The following is a 22,715-nucleotide window of genomic DNA, read 5'->3' on the forward strand; positions in this document are numbered from 1 at the left end:
AGTTTTTGTCTGGAAAATCTGTCCAATGAAGTCAGAGGGGTGTTAAAAGTCCCCTACTATGACTGTATTTTTATCTATCTCTTCCTTAATATCCTCTAGAAGGTTTTTAAAAAATATATTTAGGTGCTCCTATATTGGGTGCATAAATGTTTACCAGGGTTATATCCTCTTGTCGGATTGATCCCCTTAGTATTATGTAGTGACCTTTGTTGTCTCTTGGAATGGCCTTATTTTGAAGTCTTATTCTTTAAATTTTTTGTTATGAGTATTGCTACTTCAGCATTCTTTTTCTTTTTCATTTGCAGAGAAAAAATTTTCCCCATCCCTTAACTCTCATCCTGTGTGTGTCTTTTGTTTTGAGTTGGGTCTCTTATAGACAGCATATAGTTGGATCATGTTTTTGTATTCATTTAGCTACCCTATACCTTTTAATTGAATCATTTAATTCATTTACATTTAGGGTTATTATTTATGTTTTCAAATATATTTTATTGATTTCAGAGGAAGAGGAAGAAAGGTATAAAAACATCAATGATGAGAGGGAATCATTGATTGGCTGCCTCCTGCACGTTAGGCCAAGCTCGCAACCCAGGCATGTGCCCTTTTCCAGAATTGACCTGGGACCCTTGGGTCCACAGGCTGACACTCTATTCCCTGAGCCAAACCAGCTAGAGCTAGGGTTATTATTGATAAGTACTTATTTATTTATTTATTTATTTATTTACTTATTTATTTATATTGATTTTTTACAGAGAGAAAGGGAGAGAGATAGAGAGCTAGAAACATCGATGAGAGAGAAACATCGATCAGATATGGTGTCTGCAGGGGGAGAGCTCAGAAAAGTAACAGTGAACTCTACAGCACTTCTGGAAGAAAGCTGCCCCTCCAGCCTTTGCCCTGAAGCTGGATAATTCAGTTCTCCATATGTCCCTTGTGCTTAAAATAAAAAAAAATAAAAAAATAAAAAAAAATATATATATAGTATTTATTTCAGAGAGGAACAAAGAGGGAGAGATTGAAACATTAATGATGAGAATCACTAATTGGCTGCCTCCTGGCTGGGGATTGAGCCTGCAACTTGGGCATGTGCCCTGACTTGGAATCAAACCGTGATCTCCTGGGTCATAAGTCAATGTTCAACCACTGAACCATGCCAGCTGGGCTCCCTTGAGGGTTTTTTTTTTTTTTTTTTTTTTTTTTTTTTTAGCTGCTGCTTTAGTATTGGAGCTCAAAGTGAGTAAGTCCATCTGCAAGTAAATCCATGAGTGGACCCTTTAAGAGGAATGCCTGGGATTCTAGGAGCTCTCTATCTCATTTAGCTGGAATTCCCTTTAGTTTTCACAAACTTCTCTTCCTGGCATTGTAACCCTGGGCCGGGGAACCTGGTGTGGTTAATCCTCCAGATTTTTAACTGCCACACATGGGTGTGGGACTACCTCATTCTGCATCTCCGCTCCTCCTACCACTCACGTGGCTTCTTTTGTATCCTTAATTATAGTAGTTCTGGTCAGCTAGACTTCAGGGGTTTCTGTAGTTTTGTTGTAACTTTGATATTGTGGGGGAAAGCAAGTACATTTACCTCCTCTTTCATTTTTGTTTTCTTAAAATATTTTGAGTGATAAGCTACTAGTGTCCATGGATTCTGGTTGAAATCAGCCTGAATGGTCAAAATAGGATGTTATTTCATTACATCTCCATAATTGAATCAATGCAATTAATTTTGTTGATAGATGAATTTGTACTGCTCACTATTATTTTACACTGCTTGACTATCCTTGACTTCCCTCCTAAGGATCTGAGGTTCCTGCTGCCTCCTGGATAGCCTTTTCTAGAAGCCTTTCAGACCTCCTACACCCACCATGACCCCAAACTGGCCGTGGTGTCTCTCCAAAACCTGCTCGTTCTCCCTGGTCTTCACTTCAGGGACAGTTACTTTGTCCCTCAAACCTAGGACAGAGTCCTTGTCCTTTTCTTAAATTCTCCCTTGCTCCTATTTCTTACATGGGCCACTACCCCCACAGCCTCCTGAGCATCTCTCTTACCTGCCTCCCCCTCTCCTTTCTCAACCAGGCTTTGGTCTAGCACCTTCCTCTTCTGCCCAGGTCCCTGGCCTACTGCCTCCTGGGATCTCTGCCTCCAGACTTGAGCCATTCCCCACAGGGAAACCAGGACATCTTTGTAATATCTGACCACATCCTTCAGCTTCTCAGTTCTGAGTACTCCTCTGATAATTTTCAAGCTCAATATCATGTCCTTAGTAGCCTTGCCTGGTCCTGAGCTATCTCATCATGGACAATCTGGTCTTGCTGTATTCTCCGGTGTCCCTTCAGTGTGTATGTCCCCTGGGCCTCTACTCCTAGAGTCAGGGAGGAAATGAAAGTGATCAGAGGACTTCCAGTCACTTCACTTGCAGCCTCTGGGGAGGGGCTATGTAATTGAGTCCCCTGGAGAGACAGGGAGTGGAGTACAAAGGTGCATTTGCTTTTTGCCTTTCAGCTTCTTCCTTCACTTCTTCTTCTTTTTTTTTTTTTTTTTAATATATTTTATTGATTTTGTACAGAGAGGAAGGGAGAGAGATAGAGAGTTAGAAACATCGATGAGAGAGAGTCATTGATCAGCCGCCTCCTGCACACCCCCCACCGGGGATGCACCCGCAACCAAGGTACATGCCCCCGACCGGAATCGAACCCGGGTCCCTTCAGTCCCCAAGCCGACGCTCTATCCATTGAGCCAAACCGGTCCCGGCCTTCCCTCACTTCTTGATAAGAACAACTGCCATTACACATACTCAAAGACAAGCATGAGATTAGGGTAAGACTGACTGCCCTCAGACACAGGGGTGTGCTCTAATTGGTTTAAGCCACTCAAAGTCGAATCCCTCTGGCAGTGTGAGAGGTAAAGTGAGAATGACCTATATACTATAATTTTCGTTTGGACTATTTGAGTGAAATTTTATACAGAGTCCCATCCTTAAGCTAAACACCAGATAGCTGTTGACATCTGAAATATTTAACGACTGGTACTAAACCTGGGCACTAAACAATCAGAACAAACTTTAGGCCATAGCAATGGGCCTGGGTCATGGAGGACCCTGCTGGACTGTAGAGAGGTCATGGGCACCCTGGGGAGAGGCTGAGTTGGCAGGCACATAGAGAAGCTGCTATTTACCAGTTGGCACAGAAGGACTTCAGTATTTTAATGTCCTATATGGCTATGTGGTCTGAAAGAGAAATGAAAATTTAGGCAAAACAGAGGGACAGGTTTGGGATGGTGACAGGTTGCATTTCAAAGATGGCCCAGGCAGGAAGGAATGAGAGTGGATGGGGCAGATAAGCAGCCTAGCTCAGTGACTTCTTCACAGCTTGCTCAGTTTCAGCCTTGTTCACTGCCACCTTGGAGCCGGCTTTGGAGCCAACACTAGATGTCCTGTGGAAGCCTATAGAAGAGGAGCTGTAGGTATAGAAGGAATCTGATGTGATGATGTTGTTGATTTTCCAGCGGAGGGTGTTGCAGATCTTCAACATAAGGGGCAGCAAGAGGCAGCAGATGATGTAGAAGATCACCAGGCCAAGAAACACACTGGTTGACACCTGCACGTGCACACACAACAGGTATGGATGGGTAGCCTGGTGGGGCCCCGTCTAACTTGCAGGGCAGCTCCTGAGCAACCAGCCACTCACCATGAGGATGAAGAAGGCTCGTTTGGCATTGAGTGGAAGCCCGTGTAGATGCAGCAGAAAGATGAGCTGGTAGTCACAGTATGTGCTCTTGTCCACATCTCTGGTGGGGGAAGGGGTTAAGGGTTGGGGAGGAGTAAGGCACCCCACAGGAAGCCCCTGATCCCACCTGGGCCACATGCCTGGCTTACCTATTGCTCACCAACACCTTGAAGAAGAATTCGGGGGCAAAGATGCTATCGGGAATGGTATCATGGCATGGAGAGTTCTCCAGGCACAGCCACCTGGGGGCACATGTTCAGGCATTTGTGCTGCAAATCATGCATAGCACTTGCCCACCCTTGATTTCTCCCTCTCCCGCAAAAGCTTTAAGTGAGCACCAATTAGGTACAATCTTATAACTTCATACCTAATTCGTTCCTTCATTCATTCACTCAATAAGGCTGGCTGAATGCTTAGGAAGTGATAGGGCATTTGTTTACTCACTCATTTCCTCCTGCCTTTCCATGTCCATCTGTTAATTCCTCTATTACTATGCATTCATCAAGATCAGGAGTGGGGAATGTCTATCCCAAAGGCTGTATAAGGTCCGTGAAATCATTTGATCTGGCCCGGCCAAGGCATTAGGGGTGACCAAATGTAACAGTCTATTTTTTAAGTTGATAATTTTATAAGGCCCGAGAATGATGTTATAAATATCCAAATGGCCCTTGGCAGAAAAAAGGTTCCCCACCCCTGATCTAGATTATAGATTGTACACCTTTTATGTACCAACTCCTCACTTATTCCTTACTACCTTCATCCCTTCATCCTAAAAGTAGAGCTTGACCCTACAGTTTGTGGGACCTTAGGAGCCTTGCTGTGGACAGGAGCCTGAGATATCAAGGTGGGTGAGGCTTGCAGCAACTATTAGGTACAAAGTCACATCTTTATTCATTTACTCTTTCCTTTATTCATTTATCCAACAATTATAGGCTGAATGCTGACTAGGTGCAAGTTGGTTACTTTGTTCATCCACTCACTTCTGTCATTTGCTCCTGGCATCATTTTCTTCCTTTCATTGAATAAAAAATAGTAATTGAGCCATAGCTGGTTTTGTTCAGCTGTTGAGCATCATCCCATCAAAGGGTTTTGGGTTCCATTTCTGTCAAGGGCATGTACTTCAGTTGTAGGCTCTATCCCTGGCCCTGGTCTGGGCATGTGTGGGAGGCAACCAATCAATATGTCTCTTTCATATCAATGTCTTTCTCTCTGACTCGCCCTCTCCCTTCCACTCTCTTTAAAAGTCAATGGAAAAAATATCCTTGAGTGAGGATTAACAACACACACACAAAAAAAGTAATTGAGCTCCTATATACTAACTTACTCCTCCATTGTTTAATGCATCATTAAGACCTCTACTCAAATGTCAATAATGCCTACCATGAGTTAATTAACCTTGTTCATCGTCTCATTCCACAGATATTATGCTGTGTTTATTTGAATTTGGGCCTATGTAGGAGACAGACCCCATAGGAGACAGGGCTGGGATGGGAAACATAGACAGAGGGTCAAGGCTGGAATGGGGTAGCACAGAAGGACAGAAACCAACTGCCCCATCCAGAACTGTCAGAAAAATACTCCTAGGTGAAGAGTCATCTAAACTAAGGCCTGAAGAAGGAATAGGAACTAGCACTGCAGACAGAGGGTCCAGCTTATGTAAGGATCAGCCCCATTTGAGGAACACAAAGGCAGTCAGTGTGGCTTGGTCTCCTAGAAGCAGAAGGGTTGGATCGGCTGACAGGTGATAGGCATGTGGGGGATAAAGAACTGGCAGCCAGGATATGCACTTACTCAATGCTCGTACTGTGGGACATGATGTTGAAAGCCAAGTCACTGGTGATCGTTGAGTTATTGGTGGTCCAGATGAGACTGTAGGTGCTGTGGAAGACCGCCGTAACCTCAGTAGAGGACCATGGAACCTCATGGGAGGGGTCGGAGGGCAGCCTAGGCTGCCGTCACAGAGGGAGGCCAGCAATGTGAGCAGTGGTTGTGGGAAGGAAACGGGGCTTCACACTGTGGAAGGGCAAGAGTTTGTGGAACCTTAAGAGCCTTGCTGTGGACAGGGGCCTGAGATACTAAGGTGGCTGAGGCTTGCAGCAAGAGCAAGTGTGAGGTCTGTGGCTGGGAAGCCTGAGGGCTCTGCAGGGAAAGGAAGGCCCAATTATGCTGGGCCTGGGTCCCACAGAGATTACTTGTCCAGGGGGCTGTTGAAGCGGTAAATCTCCTCTTCACTGTATTCCCTGATGGTGTCCATGGTGGGCCCGCCGCCCACCACCTTCAGTACATAGCTGCCAGGAGCAGAGGTGCACACCAATTGGTCTCAGTTTCCTGAGTCCTGCATCATATCTACAACCCCAGCTTTACCCCTTACCCCCTCCCATCAGCCCTGGCTTGGATATGCTTTTACCTGCCCCGAAAACTGCCAGACTCTCCGGTCACCAAATCTTGGATCAAGAAGAAGGGGTGGAAGTCTGTGGGGTTGGAGGGTGTTGAGGCCAGGAGGAGAAGAAATTAGCTTGGCTTGAGAAGTGGAGGATGGTGAGAGGAGAAAAGAGAGAGAGGACCAAGGGGAAGAGCAGAGAGTAGGTAGAAGGTAAGGGGGCAGGGAGGGCAAAGTGGTGGGGGCAGAGGACAGGGAACAATGCAGAGGAGGAGACTGCATACGCACTGTCACGGAAGAGAAAGCAGGGCATCTCAGGGTCTATGTGAACGCAGTCAAAATAGTGACTGTTCTGTATGCGGCTGTACTCCAGGGTGTAGGTGATGTCAAAGGCCAGGCGCTTTCCAGGTGGACAGCCTATAAGCACTGGCACCACCAAGTTCCCCTGAGTGGGAGGAGAAAAGCCTCGCTTGGGAAGTGGGAAAGGGAGGATACCCCTCCTCCCACACACACCATCACTACCTGCTGGGCTCACCCTCACCTAGGAGAAATCCAATTACTATTTTCCTTAAGCCAATACTCGAATTAACTGCAGATACTTATATAGCTTTTACTGTGTACAGAGCACTGGTGTTCTAAGCACTTTACATATTCAAATTTGATTCTCCAAACAACCTTGCAAGGTTGAGAATAACATACATTTTATTTATTTTTTAAACATATTTTGATTGAGCCGAAACCGATTTGGCTCAGTGGAGAGAGCGTCGGCCTGCGGACTGAAAGGTCCCAGGTTCGATTCTGGTCAAGGGCATGTACCTTGGTTGCAGGCACATCCCCAGTAGGGGGTATGCAAGAGGCAGCTGATCAATGATTCTCTCTCATCGATTTTTCTAACTCTCTATCCCTCTCTCTTCCTATCTGTAAAAAATCACTAAAATATATTAAAAAATAATAAATAAGTAAAAAAAACATATTTTGATTGATTTCAGAGAGGAAGGGAGAGGGAGAGAGATAGAAACATCAATGATGGAAGAGAACCATTGATCAGCTGCCTCCTTCATGCCCTACACTGGGAATCAAGCCCCCAAGCTGGGCATGTGCCTTGCCTGGGAATTGAATTGTGGCCTCCTTATTCATAGGTCAATGTTCAACCACTGAGCCATGCCAGCTGGGCTATAGTACATTTTAGAGATGGCAAAAGTGAGGCACCAAAAAGTCAAGCAACTTATTAACTATCCAGAGCCACATAGCTGTTAAATGCTAGAGCTGGAACCCAAACTGGGCCATGAAGCTTCCACCTGCCTCCAGGAAAACACATATAAAACAATAAAGCCTATACCTGTGGAGCAGCTAACACCTAGTCAGACTTTATAGGGTTGAAGTTGGTGCTGAATTCTCAAACAATTGACCTGGTGGAGCATGGGATATGAGGAAAGTGCAGCCAGGTGGGACAGGGGTAAGAAAATCCCTGTGACATTGTATTCAGAATGAATGGCCCCTGGCCCATTTCAGGGATAAGTCCCAAGGATTTTACCTAATTGTCAAAGGGGCATGGGCATCCAGAAACTGTGCTCTGCTCTTGACAGTGACTGTGGAAAGGAGTTAGCAGTCATAGTTTAAGCACTTCTCATGCTGGACTTGGGCCAAAGACTCCATCTATCAGCCATTCACTCACTGGGAGTCTAATGGGCATCTTTCAATTCAATATATCCACAACCCATCTCAACTAATGGTACTTCATCCCTCCATGTGCAGGCTAAAAGCCTTGGTCTCATCCTGGAAACCTTTCTCTCTCTCACCCCCATATCCAGTCCATTCAGATAGCCTATGTCCCTTGACTTCAAAATAGAGCCATTCTCTCCCCCCACCTTTCAGCTCCTTTGCCCCACACTTGCTTGCCTAACTTTGTTCCCTCTCTGGTCCCACCCCCCACCCCCCAACACTGTCCATATGTCTTCCACATACAGTCAGAAGGACTCTGTGAACACTCGAGTCACTCCTCTACTTAGAGCCCTCCCCATTAGATGTCACATGATCTGCCCCATCAACACTTTGACCTCATTTCTTACCACTTTCCTCTTTGCTCACCCTGATCCAATCACACTTGTCCCTCCATGTTCCTTTAGTCTAATACATGAAACATATTCTCACTTTCAGGCCTTTTTACCATACATTCCCTCTCACTGGCATGCCTTTCTGGCACATAAAATGACTCACTTCCTCCCCTCCTTCAAGTTTTTGCTCAAGTATTTCCTCCTCGGCCAGGTCTTCCTTGAGCCATCCTATAGCAAATGCTGACCTACTCCATGCACCTTACCTGCCTTTTCCCTCCTAGCACTCATCACCTCTTAACACACAATATCTTTATAAAAAATAATTCTTGCCCTAACTAGTTTAGCTCAGTGGATAAAGTGTCAGCCTACAGACTAAAGGGTCCTAGGTTCGATTCCAGTCAAGGGCATATGCCCAGGTTGTGGGCACGGTCCTCCCAGTGCAGGAGGCAGCCAATCAATGATACTCTCTCATCATTGATGTTTCTATCTCTCTTATCTCCTTTCTTCTCTGAAATCAATAGGAAATATATTTTTAAAAGTAGTACCGTATTTTTCGGACCACAAGACGCTCCGGACCATAAGACGCACCAGTTTTTAGAGAAGGGAAATGAAGAAAAAAAGATTCTGAAACAAATAGTGTCCTAAAATATTTTATGTGCATTAAAACCCAACATCACAGTCATAAACACATGTAATCAACCCTGTAAAGTAAACAGCAGCATTTAGAACCATTTTAGAGCCGGGCAAGCACACAGAGACCACACAGAGCCGGGCAAGTAAAAAAACTTTTTTTTTTAAGTATATGTGTAGGCTATATTTGGACCATAAGACGCAGGGACTTTTCCCCCCCACTTCTGGGGGGGGGGAAAAGTGCGTCTTATGGTCTGAAAAATATGGTAATTCTTTATTGTTGAAAGTATTACATATGTCCCTCTTTTCCCCTTTTGTCCCCCTCCAGCCCTTCCCTGCCCTCTGCCCCAGGCCTTCATGTCTGTGTTCATAGGCCATGTGTATATGCATACAAGGTCTTGGATTGATTACCTTCCACCCACCCTCCCCACTTTCCCTACGGAATTCCACACTCTGTTCCATGCTTCCATGTCTCTGGGTCCAATCCACTCATCATTTTGTTACTTAAATTCCACATATGAGTGAGGTCATGTGATACTTATCTTTCTCTCACTGACTTATTTCACTTAGCATGATACTTTCCAGGTCCCTCCATGGTATAAATGTACCACAGCTATTTTATCCACTCCTCTACTGATGGGCACTTGGACTGTTTCCAGATTTTAGTTATTGTAAATTGTGTCGCTATGAACATAGAGCTGCAAATATTCTTTCTGATTGGTGTTTTGAGTTTCTAAGGATATATTCCTAGAAGTGGAATTCCATATTAAATTTTTTTTGAGGAAACTCCATACTGTTTTCCATAATGGATGTACCAGTCTGCATTCTCAACAGCAGTGTACTAGGGTCCCCTTTTATCCACATCCTCACCAGCACTTGTCATTTGTTGATTTGTTGATGGTAGCCAACCTGACAGGTGTGAGATGGTACCTCATTGTTGTTTTGATTTGCATCTCTCTGATGATCAGTGACTTTGAGCATTTTTTCAAATGTTTCTTTGGAGAAGTGTCTAGTTAGGTGCTTTGCCCATTTTTAAATCAGATTGTCTGTCTTCCTTTTGTTAAGTTGTATGAATTCCTTATATACTTTGGACATTAGGCCTTTATCAGATGTTTCATTGCCAAATATGTACTCCCATACAGTGGGCTCCCTTTCATTTTGTTACTGTTTCTTTTGCTGTGCAGAAGCTTTTTATTTTGATGTAATCCCATTTGTTTATTTTCTCCTTCATGTCCTTTGCCCTAGGAGTTGCATCTGTAAACATATTACTACAAGAGATGTCTGTGATTTTGCTGCCTGTGGTTTCTTGTAGGATTTTTATGGTTTCACAACTTACACTTAAGTCTTTTATCTATTTTGAGTTTATTCTTGTGTATGGTGTAAGTTGATCCAGTTTCATTTTTTTGCATGTATCTGTCCAATTTTTCCAACACCATTTACTACAGAGACTCTCTTGACTCCATGGTATGTTCTTGCCTCCTTTGCCAAATACTAATTGAGCATAATGGCTTGGGTCAATTTCTGAGTTCTCTGTTCTGTTTGATTGATCTATATTGATCTGTTCTGTTTGATTGTTCTTGTGCCAGTACAAGGCTGTTTTGAATACTGTGGCTTTGTAGTATACCTCGAAATCTGGTATTGAGATTCTTCTAACTTTGTTCTTTCTCAATATTGCTGCAGCTATGCAGGGTCTTTTTTGATTCCATGTGACTTTTTGGAGTATTTGTTATAGGTCTGTGAAGTATGCCATTGGTATTTTAATGGGGATTGCCTTGGGTAGTATGGACATTTTAATGATGTTGATTCTACCAATCTATGAACACGGTATGTTTTTCCACTTGTTTCTATCTTCTTTTCTATTTTCAATGTCCTGTAGTTTTCCACGTACAGGTCTTTTGCTTCCTTGATTAAATTTATTCCTAAGTATCTTAAAGTTTTTTGTTTCAGTGGTGAATGGGATTGTTTAGTTTCTCTTTCTGAGAAATAATATTGGTGTATAAGAAAACCATAGATTTTTGGGTGCTGATTTTATATCCTGCTACATTGCCAAATTCATTTATTAAACCCAATTGGGGTTTTTTTGGTGGAATCTTTAGGGTTTTTTATGTACAATATCATGTCATCTGCAAATAATGAGAGTTTTACTTCCTCCTTTCCAATTTGGATGACTTTTATTTCGTCTTCCAGTACTGTGTTGAATAAGAATGATAAAAGTGGGCATCCCTGTCTTGTTCCTGTTTTTAAAGGGAATGGTTTTAGTTTTTGCCCACTGAGTATGATGTTGGCTGTAGGTTTGTTGTATATGGCCTTTATCATGTTGAGATATGCTCCCTCTATTGCCACTTTGCTGAGTGTTTTATCAAAAATGGGTATTGGCCCTAGGTGGTTTGGCTTAGTGAACAGAGCCCTGGCATGCAGACTGAAGGGTGCCAAGTTCAAATCTGGTCAAGGTCACATGCCCAGGTTGCTGGCTCATTCTCTAGTTGGGTGTGTGCAGGAGGCAGCTGACCAATGATTCTCTCTCATCATTGATGTTTCTATCTCTCTCTCTCCCCTGTCCCTTCCTCTCTGAAATCTATAAAAAATAATTTTAAAAATAAGTGTTAGATTTTGTTGAATGTTTTTCTGCGTCTATTAGTATGATCATGTGATTTTTGTCTTTCAATTTGTTTATGTGATGTATCACATTTATTGATTTGCAATATATTGTACCAGCTTTGCATTCCTGGAATAAATCCCACTTGGTCATGGTGTATGATCTTTTTAATGGTGTATGGATCTGACTTGCTAATATTTTGTTGGAGATTTTAGAATCTATGTCCATGAGGGATATTGGCCTGTAATTCTCTTTCTTTGTAGTGTCTTTATCTGGTTTTGGAATTAGGATAATGCTGGCCTCATAAAAAGAGCTTGGAAGTGTTCCTTCCTCTTGGATTTTTTGAAATAGTTTGAGTATAGGTGTTAGTTCTCTTTGAATGTTTGGTAAAACTCCCCTGAGATGCCATTTGGACCTGAGCTTTTGTTTTCTGGGAGTATTTTGATTACTGCTTATATTCCACCAGTTGTTATTGGCCTATTCAGGATTTTTTTATTCTTCCTGATTCAGTTTTGAAAGATTGTATTTTTTCTAGGAATTCATCCATTTCATCCACATTGTCCAGCTTGTTGTTCATAGTATTTTCTTCCAATCCTTTGTATTTCTGTGGTGTCAGTGGTTACTTCTCCACTTTAGTTTGATTTTATTTATTTGGGTCCTCTCTCTTTGTTTCTTAATGAATCTGGCTAATGGTTCATCAATCTTGTTTATCCTTTCAAAAAACCAGCTCTTGGTTTCATTATATATATATCAATACATGCATACTAGAGGCCCGGTGCATGAAAATCACGTATTGTGTGTGTGTGTGTGTGTGTGTGTGTGTGTGTCCCTCATCTCAGCCTGCACCCTCTCCAATCTGGGACCCCTCGAGGGATGTCCTATTGCCCATTTAGGTCCAATTTCCAATGGGATCGGGCCTACATGGGCAGTCAGACAACCCTTTCACAATCAGGACTGCTGGCTCCCAACCACTCACCTGACTGCCTGTCTGCCTGCCTGATTGCCCCTAACCACTTCTGCCTGCCAGCCTGATTGATGCCTAACTGCTCCCCTGCCAGCCCAATTTCCCCTAACTGCCCTCCCCTGCAGGCCTAGTCCCCCCCAAATGCCCTTCCTTGCAGGCCTGGTCCCTCCCAACTGATCTGCCCTGCAGGCCTGGGTCCCTCCCAACTGCCCTCCCCTGCAGGCCATCTTGTGGCGGCCATCTTGTGTCCAATGGGGGCAGCCACCTTTGACCACATGGGGGCGACTATCTTGTGTATTGGAGTGATGGTCAATTTGCATGTTACTCTTTTATTATATATATATATATATATATATATATATATATATATATATATATATAGATAGATAGATAGATATTGATATATATTAGTGGCCTGGTGCATGAAATTTGTGCACAGGGGTGTGTGTGTTCCTCAACCTGGCCTGCACACTCTCCAATCTGGGACCCCCTGAAGAATGTCCTACTGCCAGTTTACAGGTATCAGGCCTAAACCAGCAGTCAGGCATCCCTCTTGCAATTCGGGACTTTTTTTTATTCCTTTCTGGCTTCTAACTGCTCACCTGCTTGTCTGCCTGCCTAATTTCTCCTAACCACTCTGCCTGCCAGCCTGCTCACCCTCATTTGTCCCCCATGCCAGCCTGCTTACCCCCAACTGCCTCCCCCTTGCTAACCTGCTCACTCCAAACTGCCCCCCCCACATTGCCCAGATGACCTCCAACTGACCCCCACTGATGGCCTGCTCACCCCCAATGGCCCTGCCCCCCACCAGCCTGATCACCCACAACTACCATCACTGGCCTGATCACTCACAATTGCCCTCCCCTCTTGGCCTCTAACCGCCTCTACCTCGGCCCTCTCCATCATGGCTTTGTCTATAAGACTGTCTAGAAGGTCTCCCAGTATAATTAGTGCATTACCCTTTTATTAGGTAGAGGCCTGGTGCATGGGGTGGGGGCCAGCTAGTTTTCCCTGAAGGGTGTCCCAGATCAGGATGGGGGTTCCCTTGGGGCATGGGATGGCCTAGGTGAAAGACCTGTGGTGGTTTGCAGGCCAGCCATGCCCCCATGGGGTGAGGGTCCCCACTGGGGAGGCATGGCCAGCCAGAGTGAGGGGCTGAGGGATATTTTCAGGCTGACCATACCCCCTTCAAGGTGAGGGTCCCCACTGGGGAGCCTGGTCAGCATGGGTGAGGGGCTGATGGCTGTTTGTAGGCTAGCCATGCTTCCTGGCAACCCAAGTTCCCAACCTCTCCTTTTTTCTTTTTTTCTTTTTTTTCAATGCCTCCTTGAGCAGAGGCCAGAGCTGGCTGGAAACAAGTATCTGGAATTTATTTATCTTATATAATTGAAACCTTATAGCCTTGAGTGGAGGCCAGGGCTGGCCAGGGCAGGTGGGAAGTTTAGCTTCCTCTATCGCCAGGGGCAACCCAAGCTTCTTCTCACTCCAGCTCTGTGGCTGCCTGCCATATTTGTTGGGTTAATTTGAATACTCACTCTGATTGGCTGGTGGATGTAGTAAGGTACAGTCTATTTGCATGTTTCTCTTTTATTAGATAGGATAAAATGTGGTCTTTATGTCATTTACTTTTTTTTATAATATATTTTTTATTAACTTATTATTTTTGTACATATACCAATGCCCACCCCCTCCCGTACATACCCTCCCTCCCCAGAGTTTTGTGTCCATTGGTTGTACTTATATGCATGTATACAAGTCCTTCGGTTGATCTCTTATCTCCCCCAGATCTCCCCAACCTCCCCGCTGTAATTTGACAGTCTGCTTGTTGCTTTACTGTCTCTATATCTATCTTTTGGTTCTTCAGTTTATAATGTTCTTTATCATCCATAAATAAGTGAGGTCATGTCGTGTCTCTCTTTCATTGACTGGCTTGTTTCACTCAGCATGATGTTCTCCAATTCCATCCAGGTTGCTGCAAACGATAAGAATTTTTTTTTATGGCTGCGTAATATTCCATTGTGTAAATGTACCATAGTTTTTGGATCCAATCATCTGCTGATGGGCACCTAAGCTGTTTCCAAATCCTAGCTATTGTAAATTGTGCTGCTATGAACATAGGGATGCATATATCCTTTCTGATTGATGTTTCTAGCTTCTTGGGATATATTCTTAGGAGTGGAATTACTGGGTCAAATGGGAGTTCCATTTTCAGTTTTTTGAGGAAGCTCCATACTGTTCTCCACAGTGGTTGCACCAGTCTGCATTCCCATCAGCAATGCATGAGGGTTCCTTTTTCTCCGCAACCTCGCCAACACTTGTCATTTGTTGATTTGTTGATGTTGGCCATTTTGACAGGTTATGTCATTTACTTTTGTTCTAATCTTTATTATTTCCTTTCTGCTTACTCTGGGCTTTTCTTGTTCTTTTTCTAGTTCTTTAAGTTGTAGAGTTAAATAGCTTATGATTTTTTTTTTTTTAAGGTATGCCTGTAGTACTATGATCTTCCCTCTCAGAACTGCTTTTGCTCTGTTCCAGAGATTTTGGGTTTAAAAAAATATATTTAGATGCTCCTAAATTGGGCACATATATATTTACCAGGGTTATATCCCCTATTGAACTTATCCCTTTAGTATTATTTAATGACCTTTGTTGTCTCTTGTGATGGCCTTCATTTTGAAGTCTATTTTGTTGGATATGAGTATTGCTACTCCAGGTTGTTGTTGTTTTCTTTTCCATTTCCTTGGAAAACTGTTTTTCATCTTTTCACTCTCATCCTGTGTGTGTCTTTTGTTCTAAGGTAGGTCTCTTATAGACAGCATATAGTTGGGTCATGTTTTTGTATTCATTCAGCTATACTGTATACATTTTGATTGGAGCATTTAATTCATTTTCACTTAGGGTTATTATTGATAGGTACTTATTTACCACCATTTTAATTTTGTATGCCTATCTTCTCATTACAGAAGTTCCTTTATTTTTCTATCTCCTCTTCTCATTACAGCAGTTCCTTTATTTATTTATTTGTTTGTTTGTTTATTTTTTCACAGGAAGGCCTGTTGCGGCAGCACGGGCCCTCGGCCACAGAGAAGCACCAAGTGACCCCAGAGTCCCCTCACCCCAACACCCGGGAAAGAGCCGGGCGCTGGATGGCCCCAGCCATGGGCACAGGTGACAGGTGCTTTGGTCACAGGGAGCCCTCCACCTGAGACCCCAATGGTGCAGGGGCAGGGCCAAGGCCCCTGGGTAGGTGACGAGGCAGATGGATGGACAGTGCCCCAGGAAGCCCCGTCCCTCCTGGTCCTGAGCTGGCTCCACGGCCTCCGACAGCTGCCAGGCGGTGCCGCGCCTGCTCCGGCTGTGTGGAGGGAATGACGCTGACCAGCCCTGAGTCGGGGGAGCTGCCAGCAGTGACGGCTGAGGGCGAGCCTGGCAGCTGTGGTGGGGGGGAGGGACGGCTGAGGCCCTGAACCAGGACAGGGCGGGCGGGCAGGCAGGGGAGGGGGCGGCAAGCAGGGGCAGGCCAGCGTCCACTCGGCTACCCTGAGAAGTCGATCTACATCCCGTCCCGGAGCATGTCCACAGAGAGGCCAGGTGGCCATGGGGCCAGAGGCCTGAAGCCTGGCTGCAGCAGGCTCCCAGGAAGGTGCTCACGGGTTCGCCGGGCGGGGGCTAGGGCGCAGGGGGCGGGGCCAGGCCCAGGAAGCGCAGGCCCTGCAGCATGTCCACCGTGTGCTCGCCCAGGGGCAGGCAAATGCCCTCCTGCTCAGGCAGGACTGGGGGAGGGGAGCACCCGTCCAAGGAGGGGTCCCTGAGCGGGTCCGAGGGGGCTAGGGCTCCACCCACGACCCCCTGGAGGCTGAGGAAGAGCACGCAGGACATGGTCATGGGCAGGTCCAGCGCGCTGTCCTCCCCGGGGCCCAGGAGCAGTGTCACCTCCCCCCACTCGCTGGGGCCCAGCTGGTCCACGGGGACCGTGTAGGTCATGGCCGTGCCGTTGAGGTCGGGGGCCCGCGGCGTGGGAGCCGGGCAGCACATGGACGCACAGAGCCCAGCCACTGTCCAGGCGGAAGCCGCTGCTGTTCTCCAGCAGGCAGGTGGCCGTCAGCGCGTCCCACAGCTCCCGGCAGCTCCAGGCGATGGTGCAGGAGACGGGCCGGGCGCCCTCCAGGCTGGCCAGCAGGGCACAGCTCATGTTCATGGCCTCCTTCAGACACGTCAGGGCCTTGTTGCGTACAGCAGTTCCTTTAGCATTTCTTGTAGGGCTGTGTTGGTGGTGATAAACTCTAAGCCTTTTTTTTTTTTTTTTTTTTTTTTTCTCTTTTGGTCTGGGAAGCTCTTTATCTCACCAGCTATTTTGAATGATAGCCTTGCTGGATATATAATAGTAATCTTGATCTCATATTCTTGCTTTCCATACTTTGAGTACTTCATCCTGTTTCCTTCTGGCCTTTATAATTTTTGATGAGAAATCAGTCAGCCTTATGGGAGCTCCTTTGTAGGTAACAGTTTGCTTTTCTCTTGCTATCTTTAAGATTTTCTCTTTTTGTTTCATTTTTGGCATTTTAATTATGATGTATCTGGGCATGGGCCTGTTTGGGTTCTTGCTTGGGACTCTCTGTACCTCCTCGACTTACGTGACTTTTTCCTTTATCATGTTAAGAAGTTTTCTGCCATTATATTCAAACACATTCTCTATCCCTTTTTCCTTTCTGCCTTTTCTGGCACACCTGCTATTCTAATATTGTTACATTTCACGTTGTCCCTCAGCTCCCTTAAGCTGTCCTTCTGGTTTTTTTGTTTTTGTTTTTTTATTTTTGTTTTGTTTTGTTTTTTGGTTCTCTGATATATTTTTTCAACCCTGTCTTTTAATTCACTGATTATACCTTCAGCTCCCCCTAATCTACTGTGTATTTTTTCCAATGTGTTTTTTATTTGTGCTATCATGCTTTATTTGTTTCCATAGTTATTATATCTTTCTCATGCTATTGAGCATCTTTACCATAATTTTTCTGAACTGTATATCAGATAAATTTCTTATCTACATTTTACTCTGTTATGGATGAACTGTGCATCCCAAAGATATGTTGAAGTCTTAAAACTCTGGTAACTGCTAATGTGACCTAATTCTTCTTCTAGAGAATTCTCTAATTCTTTCATTTGTAGGTTGTTTTGTTGACTCCTAATTTTGGCTTCCTATTTGGGTTTGTGACTGTGTATTAGGTAGATCTGCTATAACTCTCAATCTCTGGTGCACAACAGTGTCAAATGCTGTTTCCGATTAATTAGATCAGGCAGAGACTTAAATCCTTCAGAGATTATCCCTGCCTACAGACTCATGGGACTCTATCTTGAATTGCCCTCAGGTCATTGTCTTCAGCTGTAGTGAGAGTTGGGGGTTTTTTGTGTGTTTTTCCAGAAGTGTGGGGCAATTGCTTCTGCCTGAAGGCTATTATTCTCAGTCTCTTAATGAGTATCAGAAACTCCACTCAGTGAGGCAAGGTGTTTTCCAATAGGGTAGGTCAGCTATCTTACCCCCAGGCAAGGCTGCCTGTGTAGCAATTATCTGCATGAGAAAGATGACCTCCACAGCTGAGGGAATGACTCAGCACAGCAAACCAGGATGTCTGCTTTCCAAGCTCTAACCTGAGAGTTCCCTTTTCTGGCTTCTGCTCTCACAACTCCAGTCCACTCTGCTCTTCCTTGCTGGAACACAAGGTGAGTGACTGCACAGGGAATTTTGTGCATGGGCCCTTTAAGAGGGTGCCTACATTTCCAGACATCTCTTCCCGGAAGACAGCAACTCTTGTGCTTTTCACAGCTAGATTTTATTTGGGCACTTTTTTCAGTTCTGGTGCTTTCTTCTGGGAGGCCCAGCTTAGGGATGATATCCCAGGGTTCTCAGTGGAAACCTCTTACAGCTGAGATATCCTTCAGAACTGCAGTTGCTGTCTGTGGGAGGCCAGCCAGCCTTTTCTTGCCTCTGCCCTTCCTACCAGTCTCTATGCAGTCACCACTTCCATCCTCAGTTATCAGGTTTCTCTCCAGCAAGTCTTCCATTGATTATTCATGAAGTTTTTCTGCATTTTTGTTGTAATACCAGTTTGTTTCTGGGAGCATGTTCACTAGACATCCACTTACTCCTCTGCCATTTTTATTTCCCACAATATATTTTATTTATCTTATTGTCTGACTCTGTTATCCCAAAGATATGTTGAAGTCCTAAATCCCTGGTAACTGCTAATGTGACCTAATTTGAAATAGGGTATTTATAGATGTAACCAAATTAAGATAAAGTCAGCCCTAGCTGGTTTGGCTCAGTGGATATAGTGTCAGCCTATGGACTGAAGGGTCCCAGGTTTGATTCCAGTTAAGTGCACATGCCCAGGTTATGAGCTAGATCCTTGATCCCCAGTTGGGGGGTGGGGAGCATTCAGGAAGCATCAAATTAATGATTCTCTCTCATCATTGATGTTTCTATCTCTCTCTCCCTCTCCCTTATTCTATGAAATCAATAAAAATAGTTAAGAAGAAATCATATTGGATTAGGCTGGGCCCTAACCCAATGACTGGTGTGTCCTTATAACATGAGGGAATTTTGGACACTGACTTACAATGAAAAGGCCTTGTGAAGATGAAGAAAGAGATTTCAGTGATGCATCTATAACCCCAGGAATTTCAACAATTGTCAATAATCATCAGAACCCAGAAGAAAGCCTGGAACAGATCCTCTCTCAGAACCTGCATAAGGACCAATCCTGATTTTAGACTTGTGTCCTCCATATTTGGGAGAGAACAAACTTCCTAGTTGGTGGTAATTTGTTATGGCAGACCTAGGAATGAATACACTTCCTCCATTGGAACATCAGCTTCACAAGTGGCAGAAATTGTTTGGTTTAACTCTAGCCCCTAAAACAATGCTGGAATATAGCAGGTACTCAATAAATACTGGTTGAATGAATGAGTAAGCTTTGAATATAGAGAGTGTATCAAGTCCATCCCCCTGATCCCAGGCTCATCTCCATCCCACATGGAGGCCCATGTTTGGATCTGGCCTGCTAAAAGACCCTCCAAGCCGTTATTCATCTAGCCAAATTTGATTAAGCACCTATTATGTGTAAATTCATTTCTTCCTTTGTTCACCCAAGATATTTACAAATTGAAAACCCACTACTCATCAATTAGTTCCAGTTTCCATTTTTCTTCCAGAATGGGGAGCAAGAGAGAGGCTTCAGGCCTTCTAAATACACATGCCTCTTGATCTGGTAATGTGGGGGTAGGGAGAAAGAGGGGCTAGAAACCAGGAAGGCCTAGCCTGAGAATATAAAGACAGAGAAGCTCAGACTATCTTTAGCACCTGTGTTTCCCTATCTTTTTATTTTTTATTTTTTAATATATTTTATTAATTTTTTACAGAGAGGAAGGGAGAGATACAGAGAGCTAGAAACATCGATGAGAGAGAAACATCGACCAGCTGCCTCCTGCACCCCGCCCCCACTGGGGATGTGCCTGCAACCCAGGTACATGCCCTTGACTGGAATCGAACCTGGGACCCTTTAGTCCGCAGACCAATGTTCCACCACTGAGCCAAACCGGTTTCGGCTGTTTCCCTATCTTTTTAAAAGTCGTTTGCTTTTAAAAAAAAATTATTTTTAGAGAAAGGGAGAGAGAGAAACATCAACGTGAGAAACATTGATCGGTTGCCTCCCACATACACCTTGACTGGGATCGAATCCACAACCTGGGTATATGCCCTGAACCTTCTAGTGTATAGGACAACCAACTTGCCCACACTGGCCAGGGCAAATCATTGGCTTTTTTTAAACTTCATTTTTAGATGGTTAACATGATCACATCCTATATATAATAAAGATATAATATGCAAATTGACCCTCATGCCCTCACAAGATGGCTGCCTATGACCAGGCTGGCAGAGGGGTTAGTGAGGGATAACCAAATGACTGAGCAAGCAGGCTGCGTGGGGCGACCAGTCCTGAAGAGAGATTAGTAAGGGACGACCAGACGACTGAACAAGCAGGCTGCAGAGGGGTTAGTGAGGGATGACCAGATGACTGAACAGCAGGCTGCGTGGGGTGACCAGGCAGGCAGGGGGGGAAAGTGGGGGTGATCAGGTCAGCAGTGGGGACAGTAAGAGGTGACCAGGCCAGGCAGTAAGAGGTGACCAGGGGGGTGCAGTTGGGGGCAATCAGGCCAGCAAGGGGGGGACAGTTAGAGACGACCAGGGGTGCAGGCAGGTGAGCAATTAGGAGCCAGTGATCAGGATTGTGAAAGGGATGTCCCCAAGGGGTCCTGATTGAAGAAGGTGCAGGCTGGGCTGCGGGGACACACCCCCCCCCCCCCATGCATGAATTTCATGCACTGGGCCTTTAGTATGAATATATGTTGTTACATACACACACACAGACACACACAGTGAAAGTTTCCATTTCCATCTTCTAACTATCCTGCCTCTCCTCTATCACCAGAGTAGAGAACCACCCCGAGTATTTTTCGCCTGTTTCCTTTAAGTTTCTTCATGCAAATAAAAGCAAACATGAGTATAGTTCTCAGTGAACCTATTTCATGCTAATGTTTTGTATATACTGTTGTGTACCCTTAAAAATAAAATATACTTTGGAGACCATTCCATGCCAGTATATGGAGATTGATCTTTCTTTATTTCTTTTCTTTCATTCATTCTTTCTCTTTTTATAGCTGCATAGTTTTTCATTGCATGAATGTACTATAACTTATTTAACCACTCCCCTATTCATGGACATTTAGGTTGTTTTCTACCCTTTGCTATAAGTGTGCTATAGATTAGATTCTCAGAAGGAATCTGCCAGGTCAAAATGGGGATGTTAACTTTGACCTTTTGAAGTTATGATAACGCATATCACTAAGCATAGCAAGAAACACTTATGGAGACTCAGGTGAGTCACTCTACCCTGCACTTGACTTGAATTGTCTCATGTAATCTAAGGTGTTGGGGGTTGTTACAAACGTTTTTATTGCCCTCGGACATATCTAGTCAGGAGGGAGGAGCACCAGGGTCTGTCTGCTGGTTAGTGTGCAGGAAGGTGGGTGACAACAATGCCTCTGGGTCACGTCCCTCCTCTACCATTTGTTAGCTCCCTGAGTTACTCTGAGCAGATGTCTGCACCTCTTTGAGGCTCAGTTTCTGCCTCTGTGCAAAGGGGATATTGCACGTGTAAGTGAAGAACCAAAGGAGTGATCAAAGCACATGTAAGTGGGCACATGAAGAGCAACATGTGGGAAAAAGGGCCAAGCTGGCCCACATGGCACCTTTGTGCCAATTGGAAAAGGAAGCCCATGTCACAGGTACTTTACTTCCCCTTGCAGAAAAGTATTAGAAGGAACATACAAACTTGGATGCAATCTACATAACTACAAGGGCAGCCCTTTCTGAAAACAAAAATGGACAAAAGGAGTGGGTGGATGGGTGGGACTCCCAGTGGAGAACACAGAATCACCCCTGTTTCCACTTTGCCCAACCCTTTCCCACCCAGCACAGGGCCCAACACCCCAAGGTTCAATACTTGCATGCGAAGCCCCTGGATCGTGTTCTGGAAGCAGTACCCAGCTGACCCCACCACCTGTGGGTAGGATCAGGTGATGAGGGTGGGTCCCATGGGACCAGCCTTTCCCCTCATCCTGTCTCCCTTCTCTCCAGACTGGGACCGTACCTTGACCAGTATGGACGTCTTCAAGAAGTGATGGCCACTAATGCCCTGGTCAAAGCAAACCCTTTTATCACCGAGTATAACCTGGGTTGGGGGCGAAAACGAAGGGGTCAACAGGCATGCCCAAAGATCTAGGAACGGTTTAAGGAACCACGAGCTTCCATCAAGTCTACTGCCTGGGTAAATCCTCCTCACCACCTGTCCTCACCGAGAAATACACCGAGTTGCGGTTAATAAGGACCTTCTGCTTCACCACGGCCTCAATGCAGCTGGGGTCGGCCAGCACCACGCCCAGGTCGAGCTGGCTCAGCAGATGGAAGATGTTGCCTGCTCGGGGCACAGAAGGGGTTAAGGCCTAGAACCAGACCCGCCCCAGAAAGGTGCCCAGGTCCCAGCCACCCCGCTCCCACCACTCGGACTCCACTCAGGCTCTGCCCACAGACCTGGCTCCAGCTCAGACTTGAACGAGTGGCCCCGGGCGGTCAGGAAGATAGAGAAGCTGTAGTTGGTGCCCTTATCCAGGAAGATGCGCTCCGGCAGCTGGTACTCGGCCTTGACGTCGTAGATCTTTTTGTAGTTGGCCATGTCAATATGCACGTTGCCCGCGCTCTTCCTGTTGCTCGCCAAGTAGTCGTAGTAGTCCTGGAGCGTGGGGGGCGGGAAAGGCAGCA

The 22,715-nt window shown here is 45.1% G+C and overlaps 1 protein-coding gene across 1 annotated transcript in view; it reads right to left on the reverse strand.

Annotated features, from left to right (window-relative positions):
* Nucleotides 1-3,176: 3,176 nt before the first annotated feature.
* Nucleotides 3,177-22,715, reverse strand: part of CATSPERG (cation channel sperm associated auxiliary subunit gamma) — a 48,541-nt gene continuing 29,002 nt past the window's right edge. The window contains exons 19-29 of the mRNA XM_045570920.1: nucleotides 22,488-22,686; nucleotides 22,253-22,371; nucleotides 22,048-22,128; nucleotides 21,901-21,957; nucleotides 6,388-6,544; nucleotides 6,127-6,190; nucleotides 5,912-6,007; nucleotides 5,511-5,597; nucleotides 3,869-3,961; nucleotides 3,681-3,780; nucleotides 3,177-3,590 (exon numbers count right to left, since the gene is read on the reverse strand). Coding sequence (XP_045426876.1) covers nucleotides 3,339-3,590; nucleotides 3,681-3,780; nucleotides 3,869-3,961; nucleotides 5,511-5,597; nucleotides 5,912-6,007; nucleotides 6,127-6,190; nucleotides 6,388-6,544; nucleotides 21,901-21,957; nucleotides 22,048-22,128; nucleotides 22,253-22,371; nucleotides 22,488-22,686 — 1,305 coding nt within the window. The 3' untranslated portion in view covers nucleotides 3,177-3,338. The remainder of the gene's footprint in view (nucleotides 3,591-3,680; nucleotides 3,781-3,868; nucleotides 3,962-5,510; nucleotides 5,598-5,911; nucleotides 6,008-6,126; nucleotides 6,191-6,387; nucleotides 6,545-21,900; nucleotides 21,958-22,047; nucleotides 22,129-22,252; nucleotides 22,372-22,487; nucleotides 22,687-22,715) is intronic.

This window comes from Pipistrellus kuhlii, unplaced genomic scaffold, assembly GCF_014108245.1.
Source record: "Pipistrellus kuhlii isolate mPipKuh1 unplaced genomic scaffold, mPipKuh1.p scaffold_m20_p_38, whole genome shotgun sequence".
NCBI classification, from domain to species: Eukaryota; Metazoa; Chordata; class Mammalia; order Chiroptera; family Vespertilionidae; genus Pipistrellus; species Pipistrellus kuhlii.